At 41.6% G+C, this 21,646-nt stretch overlaps 1 protein-coding gene across 2 annotated transcripts; it reads left to right on the top strand.

Moving 5' to 3' along the window:
* Positions 1-538: 538 nt before the first annotated feature.
* TLX1 (T cell leukemia homeobox 1) lies at positions 539-21,263 on the top strand. Of its 2 annotated transcripts, none has more exons than XM_088132130.1 (3): positions 539-1,022; positions 5,976-6,177; positions 21,041-21,263. In XM_088132130.1, exons 1-3 carry the CDS (start codon positions 539-541, stop codon positions 21,261-21,263), a joined length of 909 nt encoding a protein of 302 aa, XP_087988256.1. The 2 variants fall into 2 exon arrangements, with proteins under 2 accessions (XP_087988256.1, XP_087988255.1); XM_088132129.1 differs by having other exon boundaries at positions 5,940-6,177.
* The last annotated feature ends 383 nt before the right edge of the window (positions 21,264-21,646 follow it).

Genomic DNA, 21,646 nt, shown 5'->3' with positions numbered 1-21,646 from the left:
GCGGAGAGTTAGAGACCGCAGAGGAGAGAGAGCCAGGCAGTTTCACCAGCCCACCCGGGCTCTGCTTTCCGCGCGTGGTCGGCTGGACTCAGGTCTGCTACTGCCGGTTCCCCGCTCAGATTTTTGCTGGGAGAAGCTCCTTGGCTCCGTCTCTTTCGCTCCCTCCTCGCTTCTCTGGGCTCCACCAATGGGGGAGCAGGGCCTAGCAGCGCCAGGCTTTGGGCCAGCATGATTGATGCCCTTGGAGCGAGGCGAGAGAGGGAGCCCACGGGCGCGCATGTTCCCCCTCCCCACCCCCTCCCCCTCTCCTTCTCCTCCTCCCCCCGCTTTTCCTTCCTCCGCTTCCGGCCGTCTTTTTACCTCTTCGGGAGCAAGTGAAGCGAGACCAGAAAAGCTGCGCGTATTTTTAAAAAATCTCTAGCTTGGAATCAGAAGGAGGAGGAGGAGGAGGAGGAAGAGGAGGTGGTGGCGGCGACGGCGGTGGAGGAGGAGGAGGAGGGGGGGAAGTCACCCTCTTCGGGGTGGCTCTCGGCCCAGCATGGATCACTTAGGGGCGCACCACCTCCACCAGAGCCACACCGAGCCCATTAGCTTTGGAATCGACCAGATCCTGAACAACCCGGACCAAGGCAGCTGCATGATCTCCAACGCGCGGCTGCAGGACGCGGCGGACTACGGCCTGGGAGGATGCGTGGTGAGCAGTGCCTACAACCCCATGACCGGCCACTACGGCTCGGCCCCCGGCGGTGGGGGGTCCTCCTCCGCCGGGGGCTACAACAACGGCGGCGCCTGCAGCATGGCTTCGCTGGCGGGCTCCTACAACCTGAACGTCGGGGTCGGGGCCATGAACGGAAATAACCTCAACGCGGCCGGGGGCGTGATCCGGGTGCCGGCACATAGACCCGTGGCCGGCGGCGTCCCCCAGCCACTCCCCACTGGCGTGCCCACCGTGAACAACCTGACGGGGCTGACCTTCCCCTGGATGGAGAGCAACAGGCGCTACACCAAGGACCGCTTCACGGGTGAGTGAGAGGCTCCGGGGCTCTTTCCGCCCCACGCGAGGAGCCGGCGCCTTCCAGCGCTGCCCCCGCTGTCTCCCGGCTCCTGCCTCCGCAAACCAGCTCGCTGTAGAGCCTCCCTCTCCTGCCCTCCAGCGAGAGAGTCCCGGGCGTGCTCGCATACGATTTGTAACTACTTTAATTGAATCGATTGGTTTGATTTATAAACAGCGTTGACGGGTGCGCCTTAGATTTATGGCCCGAAAGAGCAGCGATGCCAGAAATCCAGAAGGCTAAACATCAAGAAGCAAGTGTTCCTAATAATTGCCCGAGCAAGATTATTTTTATTAAATTAAAGATATTTTATAGTATAACTAGCACGAGTTTTCATATTGATTAAAACTTCCACGGAGGAGATACGACATCCCCTTCTGAAACCCTTACCAGTCCTCTCACAAGATCAATCCACGAACAAATAATCTCGTTTGTCTAGCCTTTATGCACCCATTTAGGAACATTTAAGCACGCAATTTCACATACTTGGATTAAGCAGATACATTTAACATTTTTAAACGGGAGGGGGGGTTGTTTCAACCGGATCCACATGCTGTGGATTCTTTTCCAATGTCTCTGTACTTCATTCACGAGATAGATGGATTTTGCCCACCCCAATCCCGCTCTTACGAAAACGCGTCTTTACGAAAACGCGTCCGCCTATGGTGACACATCTTGTAGAAACACCATAGATATTACTAGTATCTGTAGCATAATACTGTAATAACTCTATCATAATCATCATCATCATCATCAACACAGTTACCAAACAATTTCATATACATAGTTCACCAACTTTTGTAGTATATAAATACATAACCCAAGTTACAAAATAACTAGGTTTTAAAAATGTACCATAACTAGGATTTCAAAACTCATAAATCATAAATTAGGTATTGAACAAATAATGCGTCTGCTTTCATGTTCACTGATCCGGTTCATTCTGCATCCCTCACAATTATTGTTATAAATTATGGAGCACACACTGGTGTGCAGACACGGATAGAAAATATACATTTAAAAGAAATGTATCTTTCAGCCAGACGGTGAAATGATATTAATACTGATAGTGCAGAATTCAGCGCCTGAAAGGGAGGGTGCCAGAAGATGATGTATAATTGGGTCGAAAGAACTCCATGCTCCCCCCCCCTTTTTTTTGCCTCCGGTCAGATTCACCTTTTCCTAGAGATATGGGGCATGAATGACCCATAAATTGGCACCTACATTATTCGACGTGCATTAAAAAGGGCGGGGGAGGGGGAGAAGTGGGGGGGGGGAAAGGTCAATTCATCGTTTAGTGGCAGATCTATTGGAAGATAAATCTCAGCAATCCAGTGCTCTTTCTGAATCGCCCAGATTTACACTCATTCCCCCCACCAGGATGCCACGAGCAATGATGGTAATAATATTTCAATTTTAATTTAAACAGCGAGATCCGACCTTCATCAATAAAGGCCCCATTATCTGACGCTTCGGAGCAGGATACGACCTCCCCTCCCCAGGGCTAGCCCTTTACCTGCCTTCCAGCCGGGGCGGGGAATTATAAAATTCAGACTAATGGCTGCTGCGATGCCCCCAGCAAGACGGATGGGCAGATCGAGGCCATGGCGGCGCGATCTCGCTCTTTGACGCTCTGCTCCGAAGGGAGCCCCACGGAGTTCAATGGCAGCAACTCCCAGCCTGCAATTTTAGATCCAACCGGGAGTCATTACCACTGAACGAGTGGAGCCAATTTCGGACTAGACGTGGCCTGAAAGGAGGAGAGTCCCCTTCGGTTGTAGGCATCTGCTCTCGCCGGGATAGGCCGCGCCCCAGCCCGCGCATAGAGGCCTGTAATCCGGGTTGCACCGAGTTTTGAATTCCCCGCCACGCCTGTTTCAATGGGAGTTGGTTGCTTTACTCAATGGCGGAGAGAAATCGTAAACAGCAGCGGAAGCTGGGGAGACCGGAGACCAGGCGCTTCTGGCAGCGCGGGCAATCCCTGAAGCAACTTCCCCCGGAGACGCGACTCGGCCTTGGTAACCCCCCAGGCAGCCGCATTATTTATTTTTCCCGGCCGTCGCCAGACTGGGGGTCTCTGGTTCTGCTGGACTGCATCTCCATCACTGCCAATGAGCAAGGCCAGAGTAGAGATTCTTTTTCGAAATTTCCACCCGCGATGGCGCAGACGCGGCTGAGGGCCGTACCGCTCGGAAGAGCCTTCGCCTGCCTCCGATGGGTCTCCTCCCTGCCGAGGGGGTTGCTGCAAAAGCGGCTGGATCGTTTCAGTTCAGAACAAATCGTCATCCGGCCCGTCCTCGTCGTTTTGTTGTTGTTGTTTTTTAATTTTTTTACGAGAACACTTTTCCCCCTGATCTCAAATCGTTCCTCGGAAAGGACAGGTTTTGTTCTTGCTACAGAGACCTAACCTTGGCCTTTTCTCCGCCGCCCTTGCGCCGAGGGCCTCTGCTGGGAAAATGCGAGCCTTATTGGCGTGGAAAGCGAAGGCTGCGCGGAGCTGCTAGGGCTATTTGTGGCAAAATCCCGAATCGACCTCGGCATCGCCGAACAAGGTTCGTAGAATTTCCCTTCGTTCCTTGCTCGGTTTGAGAAACTGCTGAACAGTACGGAGAGCGCAATACCCAGATCAGGCGAGCTCAGAGCGGTCTCAGGTGAGAAAACGGGGTGTTACTTGGTAAATTAACTGAAAGTCATTTTTTTAAAAAAGCCATTAAAAGTTTTGGGATTATCTTAAATGGATCTGCTGCCACTAAACGATATACAAGCAAAACCAGATATCCTAGGATAGTTGGAGACAGATTGCAATGATTCCACTTTAAACACTGATCTCACCTTCATTCTGTTTCTCCCCCTCTTCAGTTAAACCTTTCTGTACCTCTCTGGCACCTGATCAGCATCTTTCCTGCCAATGCTCAGCCTTGGAAAGAGGGGAAGAGAGAGGGTACAGGTAGACCCCCCATACATACGTTTGACAAAATACTGCCCAAACATGCAACCAAAATAAAATGCCCCCAAGAGAGTCTTAAATCAGGTTTGTTTCTGTTGCTGTTGTTGGTGATTTTGGTATCCATAATATGAATGTAAAAATTTACTTTGGTTAGGAAGATTTTGGAAAATAGGGTTAATTACCACTGTTGCAAGTAAAATATAATGTTCAGCATGTTCCTCAAACAATTTAAAAGGAGCCTTCTTTAATTGCAAGGGGGGATAATCTATCTAAGGCCAATCACAAAATCACAAAATCATGGGGGAAACCCCCCAGAAAGATTATTTCTAATTTATTATATATGTAATAAAGATATTTTCCTGATACGCATGTTTCATTTTTTCCTACAAAGTCACTATGGAAAGCGATCTATCTAACTAAAACAAAACAAATTGATACTTTCCTGATACTTTCAATCCAACGATGCTACAAAGGAAAGATTTTAAAACAGGTCAGATTTCCTAGATTTAAAATTAAAGCCATAAATGAAGGAATTCCAAAGAATGACAAAGCAACTCAGAGCAACTATGCCCAGATTAATTATTGGAAAGCATTCATGTGTTGCTTCGTTTACCTTCTGCTTCTTTCATTAACATTTTCCTTAGCTTTGTGATTTAATGCATCCTTGACATTTCTTGGGAGTGTGTTCAAGTGAGTGAGGTGGGGAGGCAAATATATTTAATGTTATAAACAAATAGCAAAGTATATATTCCGTAAGCATTAAATCAATTGGTAATTGCATGGATTTTTATGAATAAATCAAATACCAAAAGCAGATTTTGATAATGAGGAAGAAACACATCCCAGTTTCATGCACATTTACAAACAACTGTGCCCACCGTAATTGCAAGCCGAGGTATGTGACCTACAGAGTCAATTCCATTGAGATCAGTGGCACTTATTTCTGAGCAAACAGAGTTTGTCTTTAACACCAGTGTCAGTCCAGTGTATGTTTATTTACACGTCGTCCCAATATTTAAAAAGGAGTTTACATTCATATGAAGTGTGTTATGATTTACAGCCTAAATAACACACATCTTTTTATTCAGAGAGAATGGCTCAAAGATTTAATGGGAAGGCAGTCCTTCACATCAGGTTTACTTTGAATTAATTCCTGTCGATTTTGCTGAGAGTACTAACTTCACCTGAGGTTATGGATTTCAGTAAAAATAATAATCAACGAAACAAAAATACAATAAACGAAAATGTACTTTGCTAGTTACATAACTAACATGGGTGTGAATAATCACCATAATTTTAAAAACGTTGTCAAAAGAACAAAAACTGGGGGGAGGTGGAATCCCAGATTTGGATTTTAATAAGGGAGGACCTCAAGCTCTGTTTTGTTCCAAGGTCTTAGATATAACAATGGCTCAATAACACCCTTATTCAGGCTGCAGCGGTCTGAAGCTTTCTTCTTAAGGATTTGCTCCCAAGTAATGTTCAGAGGTTTGAGCTATAAACGTATACGGTTTCAGTCTCCCTGTTCCTAGCTCGCAAGGTGGATTTTGGGGCTCCAAACAAGGATTTGTCCCCTCCCCATTCTGGCCTCCTGCCCACTTAGTATATACCCTGCTTGCGCCCCTCTCCCGCAGAGCTCTCATCTTGCAGAGAGTCTGGTTCCTCCATATTGGGATCCACCTGGGGACATGGGAGGGCTCCTCCATAACAGCACATAGTTAAGGAAATATCGGAGGGATCCAAGTCATGGATTTGTTCTAGAAAGAGCAAGGAGGGGATCGTGAGCCCTGTGACCAAGCCGCCTCTGTGCCCTCCCCACTTCTCCTTCTGACTCTTGGTGTGTCTTGCTGTCTCACCTCTGCCGCTGCTTCTGTGGAGTCCTTCCTGATCATGTCGCCGCTTGCTTCTTTGCCCCCTGCCCGCCCTGTCTCCCCCTCCAGTGGCCCTCTCACCGTTCACTGTAACACGCCGTATAGGTCACCCCTACCAGAACCGGACGCCCCCCAAGAAGAAGAAACCGCGCACTTCCTTCACCCGCCTGCAGATCTGTGAGCTGGAAAAGCGCTTCCACCGACAGAAGTACCTGGCCTCAGCCGAGAGGGCAGCTTTAGCCAAGGCTCTGAAAATGACCGATGCCCAAGTCAAGACCTGGTTCCAGAACCGGAGGACAAAGTGGAGGTAAGCGCCCCAAACAGGCGGGTTGCTGCTGTTGCTGTGCTGGAGCATGTTTTCTGCTGCCTCTTGCCTGCGGGCTGGGCGGCCTCCTGGGCCATCAAGGCCAGGCTCTCTGCAAACCTCCAGTGGGAGTTGTTTTCCAAACTTCTAAATGGGAGTTGAGCAGGAACAGGGTTGATTTCTTGGGGAGAGAATGGTTAGACCTGTCCTGCCATGCCCCGAGGGTCTGCCCCGAGGGTCTGCCATGCACAGGTCCAGTCATTCTTGGAAGAGGGTGCTCCCACTGGGAGCCATTCAGGAACCAAAGGAGAACTTGTTTGGCTCCTGCTTAAATGTTCTTTGTAGGAAGGCTTCCCCAACATGGTCCTTCCAAATGCTTAGCAAACGGAGTAGCCAAGCTTGCTGGGAAATAGGTGCCTTGCAATCCTGGCATATCTGGAGGGAAATTGATGAATGGTGTGCAGTTTTAATGTCGAAGGCATTGAGAGTTGTATCAGAGTTCAATTTTTCTGTGATATCTTTGATCCTACCACCTAATCTGATATCTAATGTCTATTTATTTTCATATATATCACTAGGTGTCCATAACATCTATTTTGAATGTATATGTAATACATAAAACTTTTTACTACATTTACCTGACTCACCCGCCCCTTCTCTTCCAATTAATGTATGTTGTCTACCATAAGGTAGCACATTCTTATTTCTAGATAAAGGAGCCTCTTTGGCTCAAGATCTTCTCTGGTGGGTGAAGATTATTCTAATACTTAAATTAGGAATCTCTATGTACTATTTATGCCATCTTTCCCCAAAACTTACCCATTAGATGGGTTAGATATAAACTTCCAGAATTCCTAGAAACACATTTGGGAATGGAGAGCATCTACAGGACATACTGTGGGGAAATCTTCCTTTCACCACTGAGATACATGTACAGGACAAGCCCTCCTGTCCATCATATGACCCTTATCTGTGGAGGAATGTATTTCAATCATCATATATTGGCCGCTGTCTCCCATTTGTTTTGCTTTGGAATCCAGCAATCCATCTGGCCTATTTTAAGCTTGGAACAGATGAACAACTGATTGGTGAAAGCTGAGTTAACTGTGCTCCAATCTTGGTTTATTGGCTGATGGACTGGAAATTGGGGGAGGGGCTGCTTCCTGTGAGTTGCCATTCAAAATTGAGACAGCCAGGTTTGTTGTGGAAGGACAGTTTCCGTTGCTAGAGCTACAGGAGAAATAAACCAAGGAAAGCTTTTGTATGGAGAGGTCTGGTGCATCCGGCCTTCGGAAGCAAGCAAGGAATTTCAGAGGCCTTACCATCTCTCATTGTGGGAGGCTCTTCACCGTCTTCATAGGCTAGAATTGAGCAGAGCAAAGGTGGGGCTCCTTCAGTGTGGATCTTCCTGAATGTCCTTCTCAAACTGTCCCCTCAACCCCCATCAGTCCATTGGCCAAACTGACAAAAAATAATGGGAGCTGTAAGCCACCATCACCAACAGCAGAATCCCAAGTCATTTCCTATGCCATCCTATGACTCAGCAACAGATTGGAGTGAGGTAGACTAGAAGAGGCGTAACCCATAAATATTCTCTATCTCTGGAAATGTTAAGTTGTCTTTAAAATATTGGATAAGCTGATCCTACTTTTTTTGTTCCTTGTTCTACTCCTGATCTTTAAGTTGTCTAGAAATGTGATCTCCTTGCTTAAAATATAACTCCTGGGAATAACACAGGATTTAAGCAATATGAGGGGATTTGCGCCAAGCAGCCCACAGGTATTGAGGGCAACATTTCATTGTTAGGACTGATCTAGAATGGGTGAGGTGAGCTTTCTTACCATTGCTAGGACTGATACAAAATGTGTGGGCAGCAGAGAAGAGAGGATTTTCATGACTTCTAGAGACATCCAGGTGCTAAACTGCATTAAAGCAGCTTCCTGGATGGATGAACTAGATAGGATTGAACTGAATCCCTTGAAAGAATAACCCAAGGGCAATCTCATTTTCCAGTTTTAATGTAAGAATCAATAATTTTTTAATATAATCTGATCAACTAGGTTGTCCATGTAAGCTATCATAAATATATAGTTTTGAAATTCATAAAGCTCCTAATGGTTTTATCATAAAGAGTCTTTCAATCACCTACCATGTGGCCAGATATTAATATCTTGCTCAAAAATGACTAAAGTTTTGGGAGGCAGACAAGTTTCCCAAAGGATGGACATTTGAGATTTTACTACTAAAGCTTTAAATAGACAGTTTGTCTTTTCCTGGTCTTAAGAAGGCAGCATAGGCAGTATACTTGGTCTTTTCTGAGAGTAAGAAGTGGATAATCCTTTCCCAAGAAAGTTATATACTATTACAGATGTATATTTCTCATTTCTGAGTTTTTACAGCACCTGAAAATTTTGGTCCTAACATCTACATATGGAATCCATGGCATTAGGATAGAAAATAAACAGTTTCATCTTTTAAAAAAAAAATCAACAGACATAAACATAGATGAAGTATTTTTTCAGATATGGATGGGAAGGGGGCTAGTGATGCTGAAGTTCACAAAAGAAACAGCAACAAAAGACTAACATTCTTAATAGCAAGCCATTATTATTATAAGTGTAATGCTAATAATTACACACTAACATATTAAGGCAAGGTTTGTAATTATATCATCACTGAAATGGAAACCTGTTATCTAGGGATACTAATATTAACAGACAGAATCCTTAAAAAAACAAACTAAAATCAACCAAACTAAAAACGAACACACAGAGTGCATTTTAAAATATTTATTCTGTTTGCAAATGCATTCCAAATTAGAACAAGTACCTTCTCTTTTTTTAATAATTTTTATTAAGAGATTTTTATGCAGTAGTAAAAACCAACATACAGTATAAATTTAAAGAAAAGAAAAAGAATAAAGAAAGAAAGCAGTGCAAGTGAATAAGTGAAAAAGTAAATAGAGGAAAGAAAAGAAGAAAAAGAAAATATTAATAAAGGATTCCCTTCTTCCCATATTTTTCTCTTTCTAATCATCGAATTTATAAATCACTGTTTTTTTCCGTTTTCAGCAAAAAGTCCATAAAGGGTTTCCAGTCACTAATAAAAGTACCTGTTATCTTCTCCCTAATCACACGTCAATTTTGCCATTTCTGCAAGTTCTGTCATCTTCACCAACTATTCCTCCACTGTATTTCAGAATCTTTCCATCTTTGTGCATATAATAATCTTGCTGCAGTTACTATATACAAAAACAATCTTCCACATGTCTTTTCCAGCTGACTATCTGTAAGTCCCAACAAGAAAAAAAATCTGCTTTTAGCTGTACATTAATCTTTAAAATTCTTTGTATCACTGTATGTATTTGGACCCAAAATTTTCTAGCTTTTTTATAAGTCCACCTTGCATGGTAAAATGACCCTTCATGTTTTCCACCTTTCCCACAAAAATTAGAAGTACCTTTATGCATCCTGGACAATTTTCTGGCATCATATATTAACCGTACATCATTTTAGAACAAATACTGTACCTTCTCTTGTGTTTTTCTGGCAGCTATTTAGCTAGCAATATATCCAGTAGTCAGTGCAAGAATACTTCTTCCTGGCTGCTGGAAGGGAGTCTTTCCACATAATCATAGTCTGAGTAAAACATTTAGTTTTCACAGCTCAGCTGAGCCCTGTGTACTTCTGCCTTGCTCTTTGCTGGAATGCAGCCAATGTGATAATAAACAGTGTGAATTGCAAAGGAGAGTTGAGGAGGCTATGATTTGTCTAAACCTGGGAATATTTAGATAGGATTCATGGTTGCCATTATAGTATCTCCTCTTTTATATTTATGCCCATAATTGATCACTGGCAGAGTTCATGATCCCAGACAGATGTTATAATTCAATATAAAATACAATGTATTAAACTTTTCTGCTAATCAGTGTCTTGTAGGATCTTTGGGGCTATACAGTGGTACCTCGGTTCATGAACTTAATTTGTTCCACGATTCTGGTCGTGAACCAAATTGGTCGCCAACCGAATCAAATTTTCCCATAAGGTTCAATGTAAATAAAGTTAATCCGTTCTGAACCATATGTATTTTTTTTTAATCACAAAAATATGAAACAAAATACAGTACGGTACGGTATGAAGAGAAAGAACACTAATCTTGCTTGAGGAGACACCAAAAAGCTTCACAGCAAGTGTCTGTCTGTGACCACAATCTCGCCTAGAGGAAGCCACGACCATGTGTCAGAGCAGGGAAGATGGCCGCAGGCCGTGTTCGTCACCCGATGCGGAGTTCGCGAATGGAAGCAAAATTTTGCAAATGCTGCTGTTCACAAACCGAATTGTTCATGAACAGAAGCGTTCGTGAACCGAGGTATTACTGTACTTCTTGGCCCCTATTCAGTTACAAGGCTTGCTATTAATTAGAACATTTTGAATCTTCTTTCTCTCTGGGTACATGTATTCATTTTTGTAAGAGCAACAAAAACGTTATTAGCAGAGCATTTCTGTTATTGGCATTTAATCATTTATATAATGAAGAATAATTTGGTTGTTTTGGTGTGTGCATGCGTGATTTCACAGTAAGCTGTCTTATACTGTAAACGTGTCATGGAAATGCTACTCAGGCTGCAATCCTATGCCAATCTACATGGGAATAAGCCCCACTGAACCCAGTAAGACCTATTTCTGAATAAACAGAATGTATAGTATACAAATAATTAGTATAAATTATATATACACAGAAACACATATTGTAAAAGAGCCAGGAAAGGGATTAGACTATGAAGAGGCCCAGGCTTGTGCCTAACCCCAGGCATGAAAGCTCACTGGATGACTTTGGGCCATTTATTGCCCCTTATTCCAGCCTTCTCCACTGGACTGCTGTAGGAAAAATAGGCAGGGGGAGTGCCATATATGCGACTGTAAACTGCTGGAGGAAAAGCAGAGTTAGATATAAAATGGTTAAATAAATAATTGTAAGGTAGCGATTCAGGGCAGAATTGATACTGATATTTAGTTTTACAGGCTCAGAGGGTTTTATTCTCTGTACTGTATCTCAGTTTTAGAGATAGGTGCTGAAGTGTGCCCTCTCATAACACTTTAAATGGGCAACATATTCAGGCCCCAGAAGCATTCTTTTTCTCAGCCCAAGAACCCAATACATTTTTACATATGGATTTCAGTTCCCAGAATTCCCCAACTAGCATGCTTACTGCTGAGAATTCTGGGAATTCTCCAACACCCAGGTCGGAGAAAGGTGATCTAGTTGGTAGGTCTTAGAAAGTCCCTTTTGAAATGAAAAGTAGTTTCAGGTACAGTATTCGCTTATGAAGGCTTCCTGGCTCTACGTGCTATGATGTCACCAAGCTGAATTGTTCTCAACCTTTCTAAATGTCAATCAACATTAATATGTTGCCATACAGAATCATCCAAAAAGCTAAGGACTCAGCCTGTCTGAGAGCTGGCGAGAAAAAAGAAGAGTCTATTTTGCACACTTGCCACCAGCAAAGCCTAAACTGTAACAGAACCAAGATAAATGAAAAGAATGCCAGAAAAATTATTGAAAGGGAAGAGACGTGGACATGGTTGGTTTACAGAGACCAAGTGTAAGAATCTGCAGGAATTCACTTCTTGAGCTCTGGTTATAAATTCATTTTTGTCAGTGGATTGTTCTGTGTGAAGGACAGAGTTAGTATTGCAGAAATGGTTACGCTGAACTTGGAAGAGCTATTCTCAGATAGGGTTGTGCTCAGTCTTGACAGCTGTAGAATAACACACCTTTATTATTAATACTGCATGTGCAGTGTTGGATACCCCTCGGTTTTCCCGTATTACACCACTGTTGTGTGAGCTGCACTGGGTCCCAGCTTCTTTCTGGGTGCCATTCAAGGTGCTGGTTATCACCTTTAAAGCCCTACATGATACAGGCCCCAGAGTCACCCTTTGGGGGAGATGGGCGGCATATACATTTAATAAATAAATAATTGCAGGGCTGCCTCTCCCCGTGGGTATCTGCCCACCCCACCAGGTTAGATAGGATGGGCTCACCCCAGGTCCCTTCCCTTAAATGTTGCCATCTAGTGGGACCTAGGAAGTGTGCCTCTTCTGTAACAATCCCTGCCATGTGGAACACTCTTCCCTTGAGATCTGGCATCTCACACCCTTTTACCCTTCCAGAAAGATGTGAAGGGTTGGCTGTTCCCCCAGGCATCAGGTAAGGTGAGGTTGGAGCCTGAGGATTGTTCAGTGGATTGGAGATCGTTGGTTAGGCACCAGGTTTTCGGTTTTGCAATATTTGGTTTTTATTATTGTTGTGAGCTGTCCAGAGTTGTGTTTCATAAGATGGGTGGCCGTATAAGTCTCCCAAATAAATAAATAACCAACCAACCAACCAACTTCCATCTGTGTAGATTTCAGGGATTTAAATGCAACCCTCTTCATATTTGCTTGAGCAGTCCATGTGGTGTAGTGGTTAAGGTGCTGGGCTAGGGGCAGGGAGACTCAGGTTCTACTCCTCTCGTAGCCATGGAAGCCAGCTGGGTGACCTTAAGCCAATCTCCTCCTCTTAGCCCAAATCAGTGTCAGGTTCTGCAACAAGCTGGGTGATAGACAAAACCCCTTATCTCATCATGCATTGAAACTTTGCTGTAAGAATTGGGTGAATGCAGTGCAAAGCAAGCAGATTCTGTAACTAAGTGGAACAAATGCTAGGAAGAACAATCACCTCTCCATATTTACTTGGGCAAATGTATTTTTCTTTAATTCTCAAATGTATGTCCTGCTTATCTTCTAAAGCAAGCATACAACAAGTGTGATCCAGAGGCTGCAGGCAGCTCAGCAGAATCTCTTCTATGGCCACAAAGTTCCCCAGAATGTTTGGGTCCTTTCCTTGCAGTTTGTGGGTTTGTGACGATTTTAAGGCATAAAATGATTGCCTTAAACTTTTCAGATACTTCTGAACCCTCCTTTCAGAATGGGCCCCCATCCCATCAACTTTTGGAGTGCAGACCTTGACATGCCACACAAAACATGGGAAGGCCTCAGGTTAACAGAAGTAGCACACCCCCTGGCACCAGAAGAGTTCAAGGTGCAGCACTCCTGAGTTTATCTTTAAAATAACAACATGGACTGAGAAGCCCAAGTTACCCAGTGGCCTTGGTGGTCCAGTGAGGACAGGAAGCTGGGTCTCATCAGTGCAATACAGGTAGTCCTCACTTAACAACTGCCTTGTTTAACAATCATTCGAAGTTATGATGGTGTGAAAAAACCAGATTTGCAACCAATCCTTGCATTTACAACTGCCGCAGTGTCCTGCAGTCATGTGATCGCCATTGGGTGCTTCACAACCGGCATGCATTTAGGACCATTGCAGCATCCCTTGGTCACATGATCGCCATTTGCATGCTTCCCAACTGGTTTGCAACTAGCAGTTAATGGAGAACACAGAAGTAAAATGTGTAAATCGCAGTCACATGATGTTTCACTTAACGACCATAGTGACTCGCTTAATGACTGAATGGGAAGTGACATTGTAAGTCCATCATGGTCACGAGATTTTCCACTTAGCATCTGCAGCACTTAGCAATGGAGTTGCCGGTCCCAGTTGTGGTCACTAAGTGAGGACTACCTGTATTTTAATCCACCAGGGTTTATTTCAGAGTAAGTGTGCATAGGATTTCATTCCTTTTGTGATTAATATATGCTGGATTGTACTCAGAGGCAAATATTTCTTTTTATGACAGTGTTTCCAAGGTCCAGAGCATTCTGAGTGGAGCTTCTCCCATGAGACATTTCATATCCGTGCCAGGAAAGCTTTGCTTGAATTTGCATATTTGCAATTAAGGCAATGGAGGTCTGGCCGAAGAGCTGTAACTAAGCTGTTTGTTTTCTGTTGCAGTCTTGAAACAAATTGAGGTGGGACATGTGGTGCTTACTTTGTTCTCCCCCCCCCCCCCGCCCCCAAGCCTGGGCTTTGTTTTTTGTTCTTTAACAAATTATTCCTTTTCTCCACCAAGTAAACAACTTGGCTAACTGAGAAAAATACTCCATTCTGAAATTAATAATCTGTTTTCACTAATTACAAACACAGCTAAACAACAACAACAGAACAGGCTGGGTTGCATTTCTCTACTGAGTCAAACAATATTAAATATATATCAGGAGTAAATTTATAGTGGAAAGAAAATGGCACATTATTCATGCAATTCTTTTGTTAGAGAGTGAGCAGAAGATGACTTTAGAGTCCTTCCCCAGCACATCCACAGACCCTCAAACAGTGCATTGGTAGACACACACCTGTACCAAGGGCTTAATTTAAAAGACATTGCTTTATATGAGAAAATTAACAAGTGTTTAAACTACTTGTTCTAAACTTCCTCCCTTCAAGAAATATTGGATCAAGCCTTCCATCCTCCTCAATCATTGGGAATGATGAGAACTGTAGTCCAAAATAACCAGAAGGCACTAGACATGATGAAACAGGCATAAATGCATGCCGCTGAAATCAAAGCACCATTTTTAGTGTTAGTTCCTTTGCATTTCTCTTAATTGTACAAAGCTAATTTTCAGAAAATAATTCCTTGTGGTAATCTTTACAAGTGAACTCAGTTTCTTCACTTTATTGCATTAAGACAGGTATTTTTAGAGCATGGTTGGTTAAATAAGCCACACATAGCTAGGTTTATTCAGCACACTAAGACAAAACAAAAAGCTACATTATGTCCTAGTGTTCTGTGTACGAGTCTTCCACCATGCTCATACGTCCTCAGTTTTGTGTTAACCGACTGTAGGAGTCTTTTACAGTTAAGTATAGATGTATAATTATATAATTTGGCACTGCTGTGCTCCAGAATTCTTATGGTGCTCATGGCTAAATTCAGCCTGTTAGCAATTCCACATCTGTAGCATCACAGCTTTGTTTAATTTTTCATCTTTTCCCAAGCTGTTACACATTTATTTGAGCATGTGGTCTTTTCTAGTTTTAGTATTTCCTTAGCCATGGAGGTCATTTGGCTGCTGAAGTGCCTTGAAGGGACTGGGTATCACCAACTTGCTTGTTCTCAGAAAGGAGCACTATTCATGGCTATAGTTACAAGTTTGCCAATGAGTTCTGAAGTATTTTTAGTAGGCAATTGATGGTTACACTGTAAATACAGAAATGTTGGGCATAACCTAGCAAAGGTTAAGTAGTTGAGGCCACAATGAATTCATAAGATCAGGCTACATATCTGCATTGAAATCAGACTGACTTAAATGCTCTATTAAAGCTATCTGTGCCTAGGTCTTGCATATTTTTTGTATTTCCTCTTAGGTGACATCTGTAAGGAGCAGTGATCTTAATGGGACATTTTTTGTGCACCATTTAGATCTAAACATTAGTCATCTTCAGAAAGATGAAAGTTAACTTTTCCTCAGATAAAACATGGATGCTGTTTCTTTTTCTCCTCTCCAATCTTCTTGAAAACTATTGAGGTTTTTAGATTGACAATTTTCTTGTGCTTTAAGAAGTTAAACTTGCATTATTAACCACATTTCACTACTCTGCTTTTTGATAATCATTTCAATACACTTCCTAGGTTCAGTGGAATCAAACTAAACCAATATCACAAGCAGAAATTGTTTTATGTTATTACTAAAAGTCTGACGGTTCATGAGCTGCAGCAATGGAAAGAGATCAATATCGATAAAGATAATAAAAAGGAAACTCCTAGAGTTTCATTATAAAATGATTTTCAAAACAGTTTATTACCAAGTAAAGAGGAAATTAATAGATTGATGGACGATAAATCAGATTACCTCCTCATTCCAATCAGAATGGCTTGTTAAAAAAAAAAAGTGGGGGGGGGACTCTTGAAAACATTAAGATTGGGGGGATTTCAACAGAATTTTGAGCAGTGGAATGCTCTAGAATGGTCGTATTAGTTAGCTTGTTGGCTTTGGCTCTGATGGAATTTGCTACATAATATGAGCCCTGGATTACTGGCTTCTGGGTTAACTGGGCATGTTGAGAGAAGTAGACAAGCAATTCATTTCTTTGTGTCTTATTCACTTCTCATATTTCTAAGTCTGGTTTCAAAGCAAAAATGTTTTATGGAAATTGGGTTTTGTTTTGTTTTGTTTTGGTTCCAACCTGTGGTCTAGTGACAACTATGGATGCAGGTGTAAACGAGAGAAAAAAGTTGTCAAATCTTTCAAGATGTTAGCATTCTCACCTGAAATCTTGTGAGATTTTGGCATTCTTGTCCAAAATCTCAGAAATATTTGAGATAGGAACACCAACAATTTATAAAATTTAGTGACTTTTCAGACATTAAAATTACACATTAAATGTATTTATTTTTGAGAATCTATATGGTTGATAAGAGTCAACAATGATTTGATGGCATGTAATCCATCAATCAATCATTCGCCATCTGGAGGTTGCACATGCTATTATGTCCAGTGGCATTATCATGCTGTGTCACTGATCCCTGGCTTATGTGATAGTCCTTAAAAACATTTTTTTAAAATTTATCTATATATCAAATTTGTCATTGCCCATCTTGTTGAAAGCAACTTTGGGTGGTTTACAGAAGAGATAAAATTGATTAAAATACAATATAAAAACAATCTTAATAATAAATAAGTTCCAAGAATGTTGGAGAATTGGGAAATAACTCAGGGAGCGTCATCCGGGTACTAACCATCCCCAGGGACAATTAGAGCTCTTATCGCCCCATTTGATATAATACAATGATCCATATAAAGGATAAGGTTTGGAATTGCTGTTCCAGGGTGGGGTCATATAAAACAGGTAATCTATAATACTCTTTCTGGATTTCTATTTTAAAAAGGCAGCTAAGAGGGTAGTTGCACTTATTTTAAGGTACTACAGATTTATTGTAAGCTTGTCAAAGGAATATCTGATGAAATAGCTCCAACAAGCCTGAAGTCTTCCGTTTCCTGTTTGAACACTGCCCATAAGAGATAATTTCTAAAATCCAGAATGTACTCCTTATGAATTAGATTTAGGATAAAGGCATTGTGAAAGAAAGGGGAGAGAGAGAGAGAGATGAATGCAAATAATTTCTAACTTGTCTTACAAGGAACCCCAATTCATTCTTCTGTTAGAACAGCAGGATCTGGCACCTGCCAGGTCATAGCACCAGTTTATAGAGCTGGAAAGAGAATTGCCAACACCTTCCATACTCCTCCCATTCTGACCATTTTCTTGTAACTGTTTTTATTTTTCTGCCTCCCTCAGTTTCTTTTTCCTCAGTCCCTTGTTTTTCTTTTTCCTTGCCTTTCTTCCCCTTTATCTTCTTGTGGACTTCTTTGCTCCCTTTGATTATTTCCGTAGTCCTTAAATAAATTAGAATTAAGACTGCCTGGGAAGTTATCTGGAGCAACAGGATGAGAGGTGTTATGTATCTCTTGGGCACCATATTGTGCCATGAGTTTTCATAAGTTCTTGTGTATTGGGTGCAACCAACAATAGTTTATGATAGACTTTATCAGCCTGGTTCTCCTCACATCTATTCTCACCCACAGCCAATGGGTATACAGTGAGTAAAGATGGGGTGTGTAGTTCAACCCACCTGGAGGGTTATGGCCACCTAGCTTATGATAATACTTGGCCCAAGAAACTGGTTTGACTAAGGACACACTGAAGGTGTTTCATTTGACAATAATAGTGCAGCCTGCATTTTGTTCTGCAGGACTCTAGTATAATATCGTTTCAAGGGGTTATAGTCTTTGAAAAATTCCTTTAATCATCTCCAGGATCATCACTATTACTTTAGCTCAACCTTGTCTGCATTCACAAGTGACATCTCCTTTAAAGTTCCCCCATCTCCTTTCCATTAGTATGATCGATGACATCCCTCTTCCTGATGTGCCGAGTCCTGAATTTAGATAACAAGATTCTAATAAAGTTTGACTGAACAGCAGTAATACGCTTCTGCTTCAAAGAACTGGTTTATAGAGGGTGTCACCTTCCAGTACCTCCATCTCCCAGTGCTGCTATTGCAAATCTATTTTCCTTCACCTTAGGTGATCCCTGTAGGATGCTAATATTCATAGTTGGATAATTATTAGATACTTCATAAAATGTACATGTTATGCATCATGATATACATACACTGCCAAAAATTCTATATTTTTCTTTTTTTTTAAGAAATCCCAAATTGTAATCACTGGCAATGCTCATAGCTGAATAAATCGTATGTGGTTAAAAAACCATACTTCTAATTTCTGGTCCAGCTTTGCAGTAATTAAGTAGACAGTTGTTTTTATATATATAAAAAGATTTCAGTCTTTTTCTATGTTTCCTTCCTTGAAGTAATACTATAATACCCCTGAAATCAATTGTGGTAGAAATACTCTTATTAGTAGGTTATAATATATTTAGTCAGGTTATAAGTATAGATATATCTCTGGAATACCATAGAGTTCATTTATAGCATATGCCAACGCACGCAACATTAAAAAGTATTCCAAAGACTACTAGCACCCAAAACACATATATTACATATATTTATTCAGTACCATCAAATATGATGAGGCCACCAGTAGGGAAGTTTTTAAGAGGAAGCTAGATACATTTATGGAGGATAAGTCTATCAGTGCTACTAGTATTGATACGTAGGTACTAATTTCAGAATTCAAGGCAGTATATCTAAACACTGGTTTAGATACCAGAAACAGCAAAGTAGAAGAGGGTGATTGCCATCATGTTCTGTTTCTGAACTTGCTAGATACATCTGGTCAGCCACAGTGTACTGGACCAGTGATCCTTTGGCCTTCCCTAGCAAGAGTCTGCTTAAGTTTCAAATTCCATTTAATTCTATAGAACTTGTTTCTGGGTGAACCTGCATAACTTCAGTTTGTAATGCAGGTCTCAATATATGTACTGAAAATAAATCACACTGAAATTTATGTATGGGATCAGAATTAACTTTGGGATTTTCTTTTCACTGATATATTATTTAAATAGAGTGGTGGTGAATACACATTGGAGGCAGATATTTTATATTCTTTCATACATGCAGTTGGTTATGATTGCTTTCTCCATTTATTCTCAGGTTCATATGCTCTTGAGCCCTCCATGTAGAAAATCCCCCTTGAAAACAAACTAGCTTGTTACAGCCAGATTGTCAGGAATAACTTTCTGATGATGATTGTCAGATCAATAAACTATTACTGTGTTTGTGCATATATAGGGAACATCTAGTTGTTCGAGAGGGGTAGACATTTTTCTCTATACAGAACTACATCCACGTAGAAGTTCTTCATGGGGAATATGTGATGGGCTGAACTGAACTTCTGTTAATATAGTAACAACAGTTATTGTTCCATGGCTACTTAGGAAAAAACAAGCCTTCATTAAACACAGTTTCTTTCTTTGATAGAGAAATCCTCTGCTAATATGCAGGGCTGATTTCTGGTGTACAATTTGAAACTATTTTCATTTGTTTTATAGATGTCTCACGTCATATCCAGCCAGATCATACTAAAGTGACTTGATCTGTATTTTGCTGACATGAATGTTCATTCAGAAGGCATATTTCTTCTTGTTTTTCTAACTTGATGAAACTTTGCCTTCAGGGTGCTGAATGTTTTTAAGAAAGAGAAAACAAGATGCCAGAGTTGGTTGCCTGTTTATGATTTGAAGTGCCATGAGAGAGAACGTGGTGTCTCAGTGTTGAGTGGAAAGACACACTGCGCATTCTGTAGCACTTAATTTATTGTTTTCGCACATTTTCCACTCTTGCTACTAAAAACAATTTTCAGGTTTTGAACTATATAAAAATTAAACTGGATTTGCTTTCAAAGAATATCAGTCTCAAAATTTTGAAGTAAATTAATCCTATTTAGCAATTTGTTTCTGGGCAAAATTCCAAGTATTTTTAATAATCTTTAAAGCTGTAAAGGCTTAGTATACCTTAAGGACTGCATTCTTCTATTCCAGCCTATGCCTTCTCTCTGAGATCTGTGTTAAACTGTACCAAAGACAACTAATCATTTTAACAACACCTAAATTTTGAAACTCCCTGCCTCAGGAAGCCAGGTTGGCACCCAATATAATTGTCTTTTATCTACTGTATCAATCTGCTTTTTCTACATAGAATTCTTTTTTGTATTTTCTTTTTTTTGGTTTCACTTTTAATGGTGCTAATTACAATATGATTTTAAATACAGTTAGTTGCTCTGAGTAGTGGATGTGGACTAGAAGAATAGTGTATGAATTTTTGAAGGAAGGAAGATTTGAAATGCTTGTTCTGTGAAATTTTAAGGAGTGATACAGTTCAAAAACAAGAGACATTCTATTTACTAGCAAGACACTCAGTGAATGGAGCAATGTTTAGAATCTGTAGCTTGTTTTTCACATTCTCCATTCATAAATGTGTAAGGACAGAGTGGTCAGATTACATAGACACACATATACCTGATCCCTCACAATCCTAACATTTGGCATCGACAATGACATTAATCGTCAATGAACGGATGCAGGTAGAAGAACAGAATGTGCTGCTTCAGACAACACATAGTTAACAGATGAGGTTGGCTGCCACTGAGATGGTCTTTGACTTAAATGGTTGCAAAGAAGGGCTAGGTCTTTCAAAGGGTTTTGCCTTTGACTATTCCATGCTCAGTTATATGTTAAAATAACTGGGCAGCAGGTTGCCTGAAATGTGACTTTTCATTTTGGCTGTTATGGAAGAAAAAATCCTTGAGTATAAAAATGTTCCAAAAGACAGGAAGGTGCTGTATGTTGTGATGAAATGGAACGGGAATCAACTTTTACAAGTAAGGGCACTTACAGATTCTACTTTTTCAGCTGGGATCTGTTGTCCTGCTGAAACATGACATTCTCTGTGTATTTCTCTTAGGCGGCAAACTGCAGAAGAACGGGAAGCAGAGCGGCAGCAAGCCAATCGCATCCTCATGCAGCTCCAGCAAGAGGCCTTCCAGAAAACCATCAATCAGCCCATCCAAGCAGACCCAATCTGTGTTCACAATTCCTCCCTCTTTGCCCTCCAGAACCTCCAGCCATGGTCAGATGACTCTTCCAAGATCACCAGCGTTACTTCTGTGGCCTCTTCCTGTGAGTGAAATCTTACCTTTGCCTATGCATGGACTCTTGTATTACAAGGTGGCTGGCCTTATTCAGCACCATCAGTAGAAGACACAGGTTGCCTGTGAATGAGCCAGTGGCAGCAACCAGACAATGTCCCCTTGCAAGCCAATGCTCTCAGAGGCCATATGGTGCTGGTCTAGTGGAGCATTCTAATAAAAGGCAACACTTTCACTCTTTCTTCTTCTTCTTCTTCATCATCATCATCATCTTCTTCTTTAAAAGGGTGATGTTGGAACATCCTAAAACTCTTCCAGAGAGAAAACAACCCAAGGTTCTTCCTTTCAGCCATTTCCAAGAAAAACCTTTTGTATCATTTTATCTGCTGACAACACAGTTGTTCTCCCATGTAAGTATTTCA

This window comes from Python bivittatus, unplaced genomic scaffold, assembly GCF_059951505.1.
Source record: "Python bivittatus isolate LINGU-HERP-01145 unplaced genomic scaffold, Pbiv_v1 ctg000980_np1212, whole genome shotgun sequence".
In the NCBI taxonomy this organism is placed as follows: Eukaryota; Metazoa; Chordata; class Lepidosauria; order Squamata; family Pythonidae; genus Python; species Python bivittatus.
This window is presented reverse-complemented; position numbering and strand designations above follow the sequence as displayed.

Excerpts from the sequence above, each read along its gene's own strand:
- TLX1 (XM_088132129.1), top strand. The coding sequence starts at position 539 with ATGGATCACTTAGGGGCGCACCACCTCCACCAGAGCCACACCGAGCCC. Across the intron at positions 1,023-5,939 it reads CACCAAGGACCGCTTCACGG|TGGCCCTCTCACCGTTCACT; the intron begins GTGAGTGAGAGG and ends CTCCCCCTCCAG. Across the intron at positions 6,178-21,040 it reads AACCGGAGGACAAAGTGGAG|GCGGCAAACTGCAGAAGAAC; the intron begins GTAAGCGCCCCA and ends TATTTCTCTTAG.